Here is a 14094-nt window from a genome sequence, read left to right on the forward strand (position 1 = left end):
AGCCGCACGTGCAAAGGCAGGGAGAGTGGACCGGAGGTTGGCGCCGGAGCCGCTTGGGGGAGCGCGGGAGCCCCCAACCTCGAATGCAGGGCTGAGGAGCTCAGCCGCCACCCCCAGGATGCCCAGGACGCCCGAGGAAACCACCGAGGGCCCAAGCTGGACTAGAGCCTCCCACCCCAGGGTTGGTGGGTGAGAGGAATAGGGACAGTCTTCTGCCCATCCTGCACCAGTTGGGCCCTGGGAGAAGAGCTGGGACACCTCTGTGAGGTGGGGACAATTCAGCACCTGCCTCCCAGGCCACTGGGGTCCCTGCGACAGGACACGGCTCCTGGTGGGTTTAGCTTTGGGACCTACTGGGACTTTTCTGCAGTAGGCGGTTTGTGCAAGGGACAGCACTCCGCACAAATTCGGGGGCCCCTCTGCTGTGCCCCTGGTGTGGACCTTTGCCTCTGAGTGGGGGTGACTGGGCTCCAAGCCAACCTAGCACACAGTCGATGGAAGGCACTGAAGCCTCACCAAATCTCCTTCCAGGCGCCTGGGTCGCTGGGAAGGGAGGGAACAGCCTGGCAGGCCCCAGGTGGCAGGACCAGGGCTGACATTTTCTGGGCTCTGTGGCCCAGCAGATGAGGCCTGAGGCCAGGCAGAAAGGAAATAGGCAGGGCTGTACCAGGGGCAGAGCCAGGACCTGGAGAGGGGCCCCTGGTGCCCAGGGAGGGGGCAGGTGGGCAGGTGGTGGCTGGGTTTTACAGACCTACCTGGTGACAAGGGGGAAAGAGCAAGGGCACATCCAGTGGCTTTAGGAGCCTCCACCTCCTTGCCTGTAACTAGGGCAGGTAGGACTAGGGGTCAGGCAGGAGACGGTCCTTCCCCAACCTTGCCCTCCTTTCTGCTCCACCCCTTACTCTCAGGCACCTGCTCTTGGTCCTGTGGATTCTGGGCCAGACCAAGTGGGCCTCAGCCCCACCTCAAGTTAGACTTGAGGAAGAATGTCCAGGGGAAACAGAGGGTGATGAAAGTGGGATGGACTGTGGGGAGGTCATTTGTAAACAAGGCAGCCTTTGTCCTGGGCCTTCCAAATTCCATCCATAAGCTGAATTTTACAGAAGGCCCACCCTTGTGGCCTCGGCTGCAGCAATCTCTACTGAGCAGGTGTCCCCTCCCCTAGCTAGGTGGCTTGCAAGGCCTTAGGGTGACACTGGGGCTTCCTGGGCCCCTGCCCATCTTAGAACTAACTAAGGTGCAGAGGGGGGTGGGAGGCCATTTAGATAACCCCATCTGCTGCTTGACCTTGAGACCTTGGCTCCTAGGTTTCTCCATCTGCTATGGGGCATGATTTCGGCACCACAGGCCTGTGGGCATTTGTGAAGGATTGGAGTGGGGTGGAGGAGCTTATGGCTGCTAGGCACAGGCCATGGCAGGGCTGTGTGCCTGGCTTCTATCTCTCCTAACCCCATCAGGCCCAGTCAGGCTGGCCACTCACTTTTGTGCGCCAGAGAACTGGTTTTCCCTGGGGACCAATGGACTGGCCCAACACCACACCTCCCAACCCCTCCTGGCCACAGCTCACACTGGGAGGAGGGGTAGAGGCTGGGCCACCTCCTGGACCCCTGCCCTCCTTGCCTTGCCTTCCAAGGCCCAGTGGCTTCAGTCCACTGCTGGGCTGGGAGCAAGGAGTGGTGGTTGCCCTTGGAGGAGGTAAGTATCCAGAGTGCCAGCCAGGGTGGAGGCCAGGTCAGGGGACCAGTGTCACCCTCACTGTAGGAAGGAGAAACTCAAGGACCAAGAGGGCTCTGGCTTGCCTAAGATGACCCAGGGTTTCACCCCAGGTTTGGCAGCCTCCTGGGAAAATGGAGAGTCCCACAGCTTCCAGGTTGTGGGATTTGGAGAGGGGAAATCAAGGACTGGGTGCATGAGAGGATAGCAGAAATCAGGGAAGATTTCCCAGACAAGGCAGCTGAGGGGCTGGGCCAGGGGTGGCTGGTGTTGAGACAGAATGGGCTCCCTGGTGGTGGGCACAGCCCATGAAAATGTAAGAGCAAGGAGTGAGGGTGTTGATCCTGGAGGGCCTCAAAGGGCAGGTGCCCTCCAGGATGCCATGCACCTCTATATGCAGCGATTCCCAACTCACACACAGGACTGTTCCAGAAGCCCCCATAGTCTATCTCTGTCTCTCTGGTCTCTACCTACATGCCTGTCAAAGCCTTGGTCCTGATGCTCCCAGTCTCCCCTGCAGGTCCTAGAGGTAGCTGTAGCTGGAATGGCGGCTCCAGCATCTCCAAGGGCTGCGGGGTGTCCAGCCCCAAGAGGGGCACCCTAGGCCTCCAGCAGCTCACCATCTGTGCTCCCGCCTGTTCACCTGTCCTCACGTCGCTCGCCATGGGTGGCTGCTTCTCCAAGCCCAAGCCAGGTACCTCTTCTCTTCTTGCCTGCCTCCTCTACCTCCCTCCTCCTCCACCACCTTCCCCCTCCCCCTCCCCCTCTGCCTTCAGCAGGCAGGCTCGGAAGTAGGTCAGCTTAGGCAGGAGCTGCCCAGAATGTTAATACTCTGCAGTCAGCAGGGGGTAAGGGGCCTGGAACAGTTCTCCTCTCCCCCTCTGAGGGGTGCCCCTCTTTATTTGGAGCGTGGGGTGCTGGCCGTGGGAATAGCAGCTGGATTCTTCTTGGAAAGGGGAGTGGAGGTTTCCTCCTGTTTCAGAGTTGGGGAAGGGGCTGTGTCCTAGGGCTGGGGAAGTTGGGTTCTGGGGACACCCTTGGCCACTGTGTTACCTAGGGCATGCAAGTTACCTCTCTGAGGCTCAGTTTCCCTCTCTACAAAATGGGCCTGGCCACCCTGACCTCTCGATGTTGCTGTAGAGGTACAGTGGGCAGGTTCCTGTCCTCTTCATCTTTTCTGACCCACTGTGTGGGCCTTTCTGGGAGCACCTCTCTATTTGTACAGGAAATCTCCTAGCCTAGCCTGAGTGTCTCCAGACAGAAGTAGGGGCATCCCAGGGTGCTTGCTGGGTCTGCTTGCCACTGGAGACCCATGTCTGTGGGACTTTCTCCCTGGCCACCACTTTTCCTCCTCCTCCCTCACCCAGGGAGGCAAAGGTGGACAGCCATGTCACAGATAGAGAAACCGAGGCCCAGAGAGGCCTCTAGAGCCTGGTCAGCACTTCACCCACCCCCTCCAGGCCACCTGCCCCGGCCAACTTGCCCCGGCTCTCCTTACCTGATACCCATCGGTTCCATTACCTTGGAACTCGTGAGCCTTTTCTCCTTTACTTGGGTCAGAGGGAGAACTTAGGGGAGGGAGGGGGGCTGTGATGGCCCACCAGGCAGAGGGACCTACCTGCGCCTGCTCCAGGAAGCCACTCTTTTTCCCACTCCTGTGCTATGGACACCTGGGCCGATTCCACCACCCTCCCTACCTTGAAGTATGACTTGGCAAATGATATCTGTTGACCCCCCCATTAGAAGCGGGCAGGATGATACCAGGTGGCCCCATGCTGGGTCCCCATAGGTCTGCTGGGCTGGCAGGAGGCCCTGGGAGAAGATACCTCCTGCAGTTTTTTGGGTTTTTTTTGAGTTGGAGTTTCACCCCATCACCCAGACTGGAGTGCAGTGGCATGCTCCCGGCCATCACAGCCTCAACCCACTGGGCTCCGGCGATCCTTCTACCTCAGCCTTCCGATAGCCGGAATTACAGGCGCACGCTACCATGCCCGGCTGATTTTTTTTTTTTGAGTTGGGGTCTCACTCTGTCGCCCAGACTGGAGTGCAGTGGCCGCTCCCGGCTACCGCAGCCTCTACCTGCTGGGCTCTGGCGATTCTTCCGCCTCAGCCTTCCGAGTAGCCGGAATTACAGTCATGCACTACCACGCCTGGCTGATTTTTTAAAAAAATTTATTGTAGAGATGAGATCTCGCCAAGTTGCCCAGACGGGTCTCGAACCTGCGGGCTCAGGCAATCCACTCACCTCAGCCTCCCATAGGCGCGGGATTGCAGGCTGAGCCACCGAGCCTGGCTGCAGTTTTTTTTAAAGGACCCCAAAGGGCTGGCCTGCCTGGGTTCCACAGCCCTGTGACTTCCAATGTGGGGGCTGGCCACTCTCACCACTCCAGAGGCAGTGCAAAGAACTTGGGCTCTTGAACCAAATCCAGCTCTGCCCCTTCCTGGCTGTGTGGCTTTGGGTAGGTGATTTCACCTCTCTGAGCCTACATATCCTCTTGTATAAAATGGGGCTGTTGTGCCTAGCACAGGACCCAGCACACGGGAAGCACCCACAGAACCTTATTATCTCCTCTTCTCTGAGCTGCGCTCTCTGCTGCCAGGACTCCCTGTGTGCCAGGTGCCCATGTTGGAGAGGTCAGGGGTGAGGCCCAGAGAATTTCAGGATGTGGGAGTGAGAGCATTCAGGTCATGAGGGTTCAGGTGGGGTCAGCAGGAGCCACAGAGAGCCCAGAGCAAGCAAAAGATCTTTGTGCAAATTCTTTACTTTCTACCTTGCTCTATTTGAATCTGTGGCTCGGCACATATCAGCATGTGCTTCCAGGACTCTCACTGTGCTCTTTAGTGTTCCATCCAGTAGTTCCGTGCTCTTGATAGGAAGATGCCAGGCCAGTCCCTTTCTGGCCCCAGGACTAGAAGGACTGCAGCTCTCTTGGCATCTGGTCACCTAGCTGTTTTTAGGCCACAAGTACTACTTGTGGCTCTTTGTGTTCACTATGACTGCTGGGAGGCTCAGAGCTAACTAATAAAACACTACTACCCAACTCCATTTATTTAACTTCTATTTCAGTATTCGCTATTGTCTTGGGAGCCAAAGGGGCTGAGGCAGGGTCTCAGGGACAGCTGCAAATCACGGAGCTGGTGCTGATCTGGTTCTGTGTGTGAGCAGAGCCTCCTCTCTCCATCCGCCTCTCTGCCACCATTCCTGACTTAATGGCTCTCATTAGACTGCGTCAGCGAGCATGACTGGGAGCCTTCTAGAAGGAGGTGGAGGATGAAAACAGCCTGGCTTAGCTGTTATTTGGCCCCCCTGCCAGGCTGTGCCTGTGCCCTTCCACAGCTCACATAGCTGGTGTCCACTAAGTCCAAAGCATTTTTCTTTTAAATTCTTCCAAAAACATTCTAACACTATTACATAAAGTGTGGAAAATGGAGGGAAAACCCCCGCCCATAACCCCCCACCTGACACAACAACCTCAGCATGGCTGTGTGCTCTGCCCTGTTCCTTGGCAGGCTGGAGGCTAGGAACTGACCTCTTGCCCCCATCCCCTGGTGTGCTTGGGCCTGAGCTGGGGGCTGGGACATGAAGATGGAGTGGGGGTGTGCTGGCCAGGATGGGGCAGTAGCACAGTGTGAGGTGAAGAATATGCGGGAGGGGGTTGTCCATGGGAGGCCAGAGTAGACAGGTAGGAGTTGGGAAGGCAGCCCGGCCAAGGAAACAGCACAGGCAAGGTGTATCAGCAGTCAGGCTGGGATCTTTGTTTCTGGAATGTCAGGTGGAGGTGGAGGGGTTGAGAGGTGAGGCTGGGAAGAGCCCAGAGGCTCTGGTGGCTTGGGTATCAAGAGGCACCTCCTACCCTGGTGTCCGGCCCACGCTGTGCCTGGGGCTTGGCTTCCGTCACTCAGCGTCTTCCCTGCAGCAGCAGCCCGGGAGGCTGGATTATTGCTGCTAAAAATTCTGTTTATTGTTCCCTGCTAATTAGAAAAATACCCTAAGCATATCATGGGGAATTTGGAAAATGTAGAGAAGTATAAAGAACAAAATGGCAACCTCTGGCTAATACCCCCCAGGTAGACCCCATGGTGTGATGAGGAGGTGTCCTCAGGGGAAGCTGTGGGGGCCTGTGCCTCTCTGCTCTGCCCACATGACCCCTGGGGTTCACTGCCTGGGCCCCAGCCCCCACACACAAAGACACTGGAAATCCAATGGCCAGTCAAAGATGAGTGATTCTCAAGCTGGTGAAAATAGCTATTTTAAGTCGAAATTCTGCTGTATGTGGGGTGTGTGTGTGTGTGTGTGTGTGTGTGTGTGTGTGTGTATGTGTTTAAACATTCCAACCTATGGGAAAGTTGCAGGAATAGAAAAATGAACCCTCGGTCTCCTGTCGCCCAGATTCACCAGCTGTGAACCAAGCTGCACCAGTTTTGGACCCCTGTTTGCACATGAGTCATAGCCTAAATGTGTCCCTGAGCCATCAGGGACATTGTTGTTGTCCATCATAAGATGCAAGACTTAGGGCCTCAGGGTTCTTTCCTCCACAGAGACTCCTAGAGAAAGAGGAGTTTTAGAGTCCAAGGAGCTCTGCTCTGTACTCCCCTCACTAGTTTTCTAATAGAAAAAGAAAACATGCAGAAATTAATTCAAGCAGACGCGTCCCCCTGCTTCCCCCAAGCGTCTCCTTCCACCACTTCTTGCTGGTTTTTAGCTTTTTGCTGATGGTGCGGAGGACGTTCTTGGGAGGTCATGGGGCAGGGCTCAGCCTCCTGGCATGCAGAAGCACTGCCCCTGCCCCTGGCTCGAGGGGTGTGAGAGGCAGTGGGGCTCAAGATTGAGGTGGTGCTGCCCCCCAACAGTGGAGCTCAAGATTGAGGTGGTGCTGCCTGAGAAGGAGCGGGGCAAAGAGGAGCTGTCAGCCAGCGGGAAGGGCAGCCCCCGGGCCTACCAGGGCAATGGCACAGCCCGTCACTTCCACACGGAGGAGCGCCTGCCCACCCCACATCCTTACCCTGGCCCCCAGGACTGCGTGGAGGCTGCCGTCTGCCACATCAAGGACCTCGAGAATGGCCAGTGGGTGCTGGGCCTGGGAGGGATCAGAGGGCCTAAGGTGGGAGGGAAGGCATAGGCCATGGCCTGGGAGCGTGGTACTGGGAGGGGCTATAGCCAGCTCCTGGCCTGGTCCCTGTCCTTGAGGCTTCCGATGGTCTGTGCCTGCTCCTGCGAGGCTGGACTCTGGGAGGAGGTGCCCACAGGAGGTTGTGCCTGGCATCCAGCCTGACCTCTGAGTGCAGCTGTCCCCCAGGATGCGGGAAGTGGAGCTGGGCTGGGGGAAGGTGTTGCTGGTGAAGGACAACGGGGAATTCCATGCCCTGGGCCACAAGTGTCCACACTATGGCGCACCCCTGGTGAAAGGTGAGATGTCCGGGATGCATGTGGGAGGTGGAGCAGGACTTCCCATGCCCCAGGCAAACTTGGCTCCTATCCTGGACCCCAGGGTTCTCATACATTTATGGGGCCTCCTGGGTTGTGAGTAGGGGTCAGCAGTTGCTGGGTCACAGGGGTTCTTGGAGAGGAACCCAGCCTAGCCCCTCCACCCCAGGTGTGCTGTCCCGTGGTCGGGTACGCTGCCCCTGGCATGGTGCCTGCTTCAACATCAGCACTGGGGACCTGGAGGACTTCCCGGGCCTGGACAGTCTGCACAAGTTCCAGGTGAGGCCAGGAGTGCTATAGGGTGTGAGCCCGGGGGTAAATGGCTGGGGACTGTGCCTGAGCAATGCAGCCCTTGCAGGTGAAGATTGAGAAGGAGAAGGTGTACGTCCGGGCCAGCAAGCAGGTGAGGGGGAGGCTCGGGGTTCAGGCCGGAGGGAGGGATGGGGAGGACATCTTGCCCCAGAAAGCACTATGTGCAAAGGCCCTGTGCCGAGAGGAGTTTGGCAGGTGTGGCAGGGGAGCTGAGTGAGGAGTTGCATGCTGGGGCTGAGGCTGAGGCTGGGCTGGAGAAGGAGGACCTGCCTACCAGGATGATGGCACACAGAGAATGGTGGTGACTCCCATTCCCAGCTGCCTTCCATTTTCCCACCATCCCAGGCCCTGCAGCTGCAGCGAAGGACCAAGGTGATGGCCAAGTGCATCTCTCCAAGTGCTGGGCACAGCGGCAGCACCAACGTGCTCATTGTGGGTGCAGGTTGGTGACGGGGTTGAGGGACAGGAGGCAAGGGTGGAGAGAAGTGGCCCCTGCCCACAGCTGCCTCCTTTCAGGTGCAGCTGGCCTGGTGTGTGCGGAGACCCTGAGGCAGGAGGGCTTCTCAGACCGAATTGTCCTGTGCACTCTGGACCGGCACCTCCCCTATGACCGGCCTAAGCTCAGCAAGGTGGGGCTGGGGCAAGTGAGGACCCTGTCCTCTGGGTCCTGTCGGGCCTACTTGGAGCCTTTTTTATCACCCCATGGGCGCCTGGCCAACTGCCCTCTCCATTTATCCCAGACTCATCTGAGTTTGGAGCCCCCAGATCTGGGTTTGTTGAGTTCAGTCCTGCAGCCCCCATACAGCCTGGGACTGGTCCCACCCTCCCTGGTTCTGTGTCCTCTGCTGAAAAATGAAATAATGACCACCTGGCCCTGTCTCAAGCTGGCTGTCTCTTGCAGTCCCTGGACACACAGCCTGAGCAGCTGGCCTTGAGGCCCAAAGAGTTTTTCCGAGCCTATGGCATCGAGGTGCTCACTGAGGCCCAGGTATTCATTGAGGTCAAGGGTGGGAAATAGGCCTGGGGAGGGGTTGGTGGGAACCATGAGGGTCATGAGGTCATGTGGGCCCCTGGAGGTGTGGGGGTGCTCTGCCTGCCTGGCCCCACCTGGAAGGCGGTGCTGGGCATCTTCTAGAGCCCAGGATGTACAGAGATGGATGATCTGATCAGGTCTAGGGTGGGAGTGTCTGGTGGGACTTGGGAGGGCAAGGAGGGCTTGGAGGGGAAGGTGATGTCAGAACCTTGGTGGATAAAGCCCAGGTGGCAGGAACAGCCCCTGTGGGAGCTGTCAGAGGGTCTGGCTGGGCTCTGGGCATCTTGCAGGACCCAGGAGTGGGCATCAAGGTCCAGGCCCATGCCCAGGCCCATGCTCTGCCTGGTGGGGGTTGCAGGTGGTCACAGTGGATGTGAGAAACAAGAAGGTTGTATTTAAGGACGGCTTCAAGCTGGAGTACAGCAAGCTGCTGCTGGCACCAGGGAGCAGGTTTCTCTCCCTTCCCCCTGTTAGGCACTGGCCAGGATGGGAGGGCTGGGGTTGCTGGGAAGACCTCACTGATGCTGCCCTGTCTCAGCCCTAAGAACCTGAGCTGCAAAGGCAAAGAGGTGGAGAACGTGTTCACCATCCGGACACCAGAGGATGCCAACCGTGTGGTGAGGCTGGCCCGAGGCCGCAATGTGGTTGTCGTGGGAGCTGGCTTCCTGGGTGAGCGACCGGGGCAGTGGGGATGGTAATCAGGTTGTCATGGCCAGTCCCAGGGTGGTGCTGGCCCTGGAGGGCATGGGTGTCAGCCCGTCACCCCCTGCCCACCACCCTAGGGATGGAGGTGGCTGCTTATTTGACCGAGAAGGCCCACTCGGTGTCTGTGGTGGAGCTGGAGGAGACACCCTTCAGGAGGTTCCTGGGAGAGCGTGTTGGCCGTACCCTCATGAAGGTAAGCCCACCCAGGCAGCCAGATCCTTGCAACCCCAGGGCCCAGTGTAGCTGCTGGCTGGGCTCTCACCCACTGCCCACCTACCCTGACAGATGTTTGAGAATAATCGGGTGAAGTTCTACATGCAGACAGAGGTGTTGGAGCTGCGGGCCCAGGAAGGAAAGGTGGGCCCTTCTCTCCTCTCCCTATGCTTTCTGCCCCTTCTCCCCTGAGCCTGGGAGCTGGCCCACTGCTCACCCACCCACTCCCCACAGCTGAAGGAGGTCGTGCTGAAGAGCAGCAAGGTCGTGCGGGCTGACGTCTGCGTGGTGGGCATTGGTGAGTGGGTGGGCAGGTGGGTGTGAACCAGAGCCAAGCACACATACGCACATGTGACCCTTCCCCGAGCCTCAGTTTCTACATCTATAAAATGGGGACCCCAACTGTACCCATTTAATGGGACTGTGGGGGAGGGTGTGTACTGGGCTTAGCCCAGGCGTGGCATGGAGGATCCGCTCAGTGACTGTGCCTGATGATGGAGGAGGTAATACCTGAGGTACACTAATAACTCCATGCCCTGCCCTGTGTGGGCTGCAGGACACGCACAAACCTCTAACTGGTTCTTGGTCCAGTTGAGGTGCAGTTTAGGGAGGGGCAAAGCTGGGAGGTGGCAATACCAGGGCTAAGGGGCTGGCATGCCAACACCCCACCCGAGAGCTTCATGGAGTACTTCTTGGAGGAGGCGATACCTGAGATCTGATATAGGAGGCATAGGGGTCTGTGTGAGTTCAGGCAGGGGAGATAGGGTGGGGAAGGCAGCCTGTGGATGATCCATCTGAAGCTGGCACAGCAAGTGAAGGGTGTGGGGCGTGGAGAGCAATGAGGTGGGAGAAAGAGAAGGGTGGGACCAGGGAATGGACTCGGGGTCCTCTGTTCTGTCAGGCGCAGTGCCCGCCACGGGCTTCCTGAGGCAGAGTGGCATCAGCCTGGATTCCCGAGGCTTCATTCCTGTCAACAAGGTGGGGCTGAATAGGGAGGTGGGCTGCTGGGCTGGGGGCAGCAGCGCCTTGACCTGCCCATGGAGCCTTGGGCTGTGTCCCCACAGATGATGCAGACCAACATCCCAGGTGTGTTTGCTGCTGGCGATGCCGTCACCTTCCCCCTTGCCTGGAGGAACAACCGGAAAGTGAACATCCCACACTGGCAGATGGCTCATGCACAGGGTATGGCCAGCCCTGAGGCAAGTTGACGGATCGGAGGCAGTCCTGGGTCTCAGCCTCCCCAGGCCCATGCCTCAGCTGCTGGTTGTGGATTCTGGACGCTGTGTTAGGCATTAAGGCTCTGTTGTGGCCTCTCGGGCCAGCCTCATCCAGATAATCAAGCACACAGAGCAAGCCCTGTGGCCCATCTCCAGAGACCTTACTCCAGTACCCATCAGACACTGCACTTAGCCAGATACGGTCCCACCCCTCACCCCCAGTTTCCCACTAGTTTCCTCTCCTTTTGTCCTTAGGGACATATGTTCTGCAGAATTCCTGACTAACCTGTGCAGTCACCCTGGGAAGGGAGAGAGGGAATAAGTAGGTCACCTTCCCACTTAGTTCCTCTGTCTCCCTTGGGCCACTCAACTGTCTGAGTTCAGTTGCCTCTTGCAGGTCTCCAAGGCAGTCACCTAGGGGCTCCGTGGGGACAATGCACTTTCTGAGAAATAGTGTTTCCTCTCCTCATATTTGGTGACCACCAAGTCCCCTAGTTTCACCCATTGTGCACACCTAGTCTAGGACCCTAAGCTGAAAGTGCCAGCAAGTCAGCAACCTCACTGCCTCACAGAGAGGACTGCCAGATTTCCAGCCTGGAACAAGGGACTTTACACCCACCTCCTTCTCTCTGCCTTTACATTATCTGAGGGTCTGCTGTCCAAAGCCCCACTCCTGGTACCAATTTCTGTTCAAGTCCAAGGTCTAAAGTTGCTGCTACTGGGAGAGTCCAGGGGACTTTGACGTACATCCAAATACAGGGGTCTAGTGGAGCCTCATAGGAACTGGGAAGCCACCACACTATTCTCTCCAATGCCCTGAGTGTGGCTGTAATCTGTGCTTCCCTGGATTCTTTTTTTTTTTTTTTTGAGTTGGAGTCTCACTCTGTCGCCCAGACTGGAGTGCAGTGGCCGCTCCCGGCCACCGCAGCCTCGACCTGCTGGGCTCTGGCGATCCTTCCGCCTCAGCCTTCCAAGTAGCTGGAATTACAGGCACGTGCTACCACGCCCGGCTGATTTTTTGATTTACTGTAGAGATGAGGTCTCGCTGCCCAGGCGGGTCTCCAACCCGCGGGCTCAGGCAATCCACTCACCTCAGCCTCCCAAAGGCGTGGGATTACAGGCTGAGCCACCAAGCCCAGCTGCTTCCCTGGATTCTTACGGCCCCCTCGTCTTCCTCTTCAGTCCCAGCCCCAAGAAGCAGACCTTCCAGAGGCAGGGCACCTCATTCACGTTCTCCAGAGAAGCAGACTAAGTGGCTAGCTTGGAGTCAGGTGTCCCCCTCTGCACCAGTCAGCTGCACCCGCGGGTGGGCTGTGGGCTGGGCGATGATACCTCGTAGCGCCCGGGGACAGGTGGTTTGGGGGTGTCGGGGTCTCACGGCCCTGAGTCCCGCAGGACGCGTGGCGGCCCAGAACATGCTGGCGCAGGAGGCGGAGATCAGCACCGTTCCCTACCTCTGGACCGCGATGTTCGGCAAGAGCCTGCGCTACGCGGGTAACCTCCTGGGCCTCGGGCGGGCGGGGCCAGAAGCGCGTAGGGGCGGGGCTTGACGTGGGCGGGGCTATGGCCGCGTCAAGAAATAGCCGCCGAGCTCTTGCCGGGGGCGGGGCTCGGGACTACCTAAAAGGTCTTAGGGCGCCCCGCCTGTGGGGGGGGAGGGTCCAGGGCGGGGTCAGGAGGGCACAGGGCGCAGACCCTGTGAAGCCTCCATCCCATCCCGCGGCTCACATGGGTGCCACCCGCCTGTCCGGCCCTTAGGCTACGGAGAAGGCTTCGACGACGTCATCATCCAGGGGGATCTAGAGGAGCTGAAGTTTGTGGCTTTTTACACGAAGTGAGAGCAACGGGATGTAGCGGGAGCTTGGTCGGGAAGCAGGGACTGATCCCAGACAAGATACCAGGACAGGAGCCCAGCTCCAAGCTCTGCTGGGGAGGAAGGCTGGAGCTTCCCTGGAGAAGCCTGAATCTTGTGCTGGGTTAAACCGTAAAGCGCAGAGCAGGGAGGTCTGGGTGCTTGGGACATTCCTGTTTCCCTGGGCAGGGTCCCTCTCTGGGCCCCAGGTAGACAGGACTGAGTCAATATCTTCAAGAAGGGGGCTGCTGCTGGGCAGTCCTCAGGTTCGGTCACTGTCTTCCTGCAGAGGTGACGAGGTGATCGCTGTGGCCAGCATGAACTATGATCCCATCGTGTCCAAGGTGGCTGAGGTGCTAGGCTCCGGCCGCGCCATCCGGAAACGGGAGGTGGAGTGAGTGTGGGCGTGGGAGGCTCGGTGGGGAGGAGTTCTCTGGAGGACCGTCTCAAACTGCCGATGGCATCCAGCTGCCCCCACAGCCCTCCAGGGCCCTTCCCCTCGCTCTTGGTGCCCATCAGACCCAGGCGCCTAGGAATACAGGAGTTGTGGGGCAAGGATTGTGGTTTGGGAGTGGGCTGGTTATAGGTGCTTACAGTGGACAGAAGGGAAAGGAGTTGTATTTTCCAGAGCAGACCTGGTGCTGTGGGGGAGGGCTCAAGGCCTACCACTTGAGCAGTCGCCAGGCCAGGGACACATAGCTGAACATGGTTGTGCTGAGCCTGGCAGAAGCTATGTGGGGAATGCAGCTAGTAATGTCCCTGGGTGTCTGCCAGGAAGACATGGGGGTGATTCTAGGGGGGACACTGGCATGTGGCAATGAAAGTCACCATTGGGAGAAGCTCTCAGGGACTGGTGAAAACCTGGAGGCCACTGGGGGGCTAGAGGCCACAAGAGAGGGGTAGGCCTCAGGATGGAAACAATGGAGGACCAAGAGGGGATGTGATAAGTGACATGCTTTCTTCCTGGCCTTGTTTCTGTTTCTCCCTCTTGCCTTCGCAAAGGCTGTTTATGCTGCACAGCAAGTACGTGTGTCCTCTGTCCTTTCTGTTGACTGCCCTGAGCCTTTTCCATCTCAGCCCAGACCCTCCACCTAACAGTCTACCCAAGTTCACATCCCTGCTGAGCACCAGAGCTGGCACAGAGCAGGTCTTTTGCTGTCCTCAAGGATCAGCTGCTCATGGTGCCCGGAGTGGGGAACCTCTCTCTTTTTCTGCCCTGATCCTTCCTCATCTCATTTCCGCAGGACTGGCGACATGTCTTGGCTTACCGGAAAAGGATCCTGAGCTCGCATACAGTGAACTTGGGCAGGCACAGTAGGGCACCAGGGGCAGAGGCCAAGCTCTGGGGACAGGTGCCAATCTCCAATTTCCCAGGATCCCTCAGGGCAGAACCTGAGCTCTTCCAGTATCTGCCTTCAGCTGTCTGGCTCCCCTCCAGGGAGGCCTCTGTTGCCTCCAGAAGATGCTCAACCCATAAGGCCTCTGCTGCCATTGACAGCTGGCAATGCAGACAGGACTAAGCCCTGTCTCTTCTCCTTCTGTTGGGACTGGCCCCTTGCAGAACCATGCAAAATGTTAGACATTATTCTAAAATTAAAATGCACACATTTGCATATCTGTATGA

The 14094-nt window shown here is 58.1% G+C and overlaps 1 protein-coding gene across 4 annotated transcripts; it reads left to right on the forward strand.

The window, feature by feature from the left end:
* Nucleotides 1–1549: 1549 nt before the first annotated feature.
* AIFM3 (apoptosis inducing factor, mitochondria associated 3) lies at nucleotides 1550–14087 on the forward strand. Of its 4 annotated transcripts, XM_008068816.2 has the most exons (21): nucleotides 1556–1695; nucleotides 2234–2407; nucleotides 6565–6778; nucleotides 7011–7120; nucleotides 7308–7417; nucleotides 7497–7541; nucleotides 7796–7892; nucleotides 7967–8079; nucleotides 8352–8438; nucleotides 8842–8933; nucleotides 9022–9152; nucleotides 9266–9381; nucleotides 9474–9545; nucleotides 9636–9699; nucleotides 10303–10379; nucleotides 10466–10583; nucleotides 12014–12112; nucleotides 12377–12452; nucleotides 12760–12864; nucleotides 13473–13493; nucleotides 13715–14087. In XM_008068816.2, the coding sequence occupies exons 2-21, from the start codon at nucleotides 2377–2379 to the stop codon at nucleotides 13752–13754; spliced, it is 1818 nt and encodes a 605-aa protein (XP_008067007.1). In that variant the 5' UTR covers nucleotides 1556–1695; nucleotides 2234–2376; the 3' UTR covers nucleotides 13755–14087. The 4 variants fall into 4 exon arrangements, with proteins under 4 accessions (XP_008067011.1, XP_008067010.1, XP_008067007.1 ...); XM_008068820.1 differs by lacking the exon at nucleotides 13473–13493 and having other exon boundaries at nucleotides 1550–1695; nucleotides 6545–6778; XM_008068819.2 differs by lacking the exons at nucleotides 7011–7120; nucleotides 13473–13493 and having other exon boundaries at nucleotides 1550–1695.
* The last annotated feature ends 7 nt before the right edge of the window (nucleotides 14088–14094 follow it).

This window comes from Carlito syrichta, unplaced genomic scaffold (assembly GCF_000164805.1).
Source record: "Carlito syrichta isolate Samal-C Ts95f unplaced genomic scaffold, Tarsius_syrichta-2.0.1 Scaffold311553, whole genome shotgun sequence".
NCBI classification, from domain to species: Eukaryota; Metazoa; Chordata; class Mammalia; order Primates; family Tarsiidae; genus Carlito; species Carlito syrichta.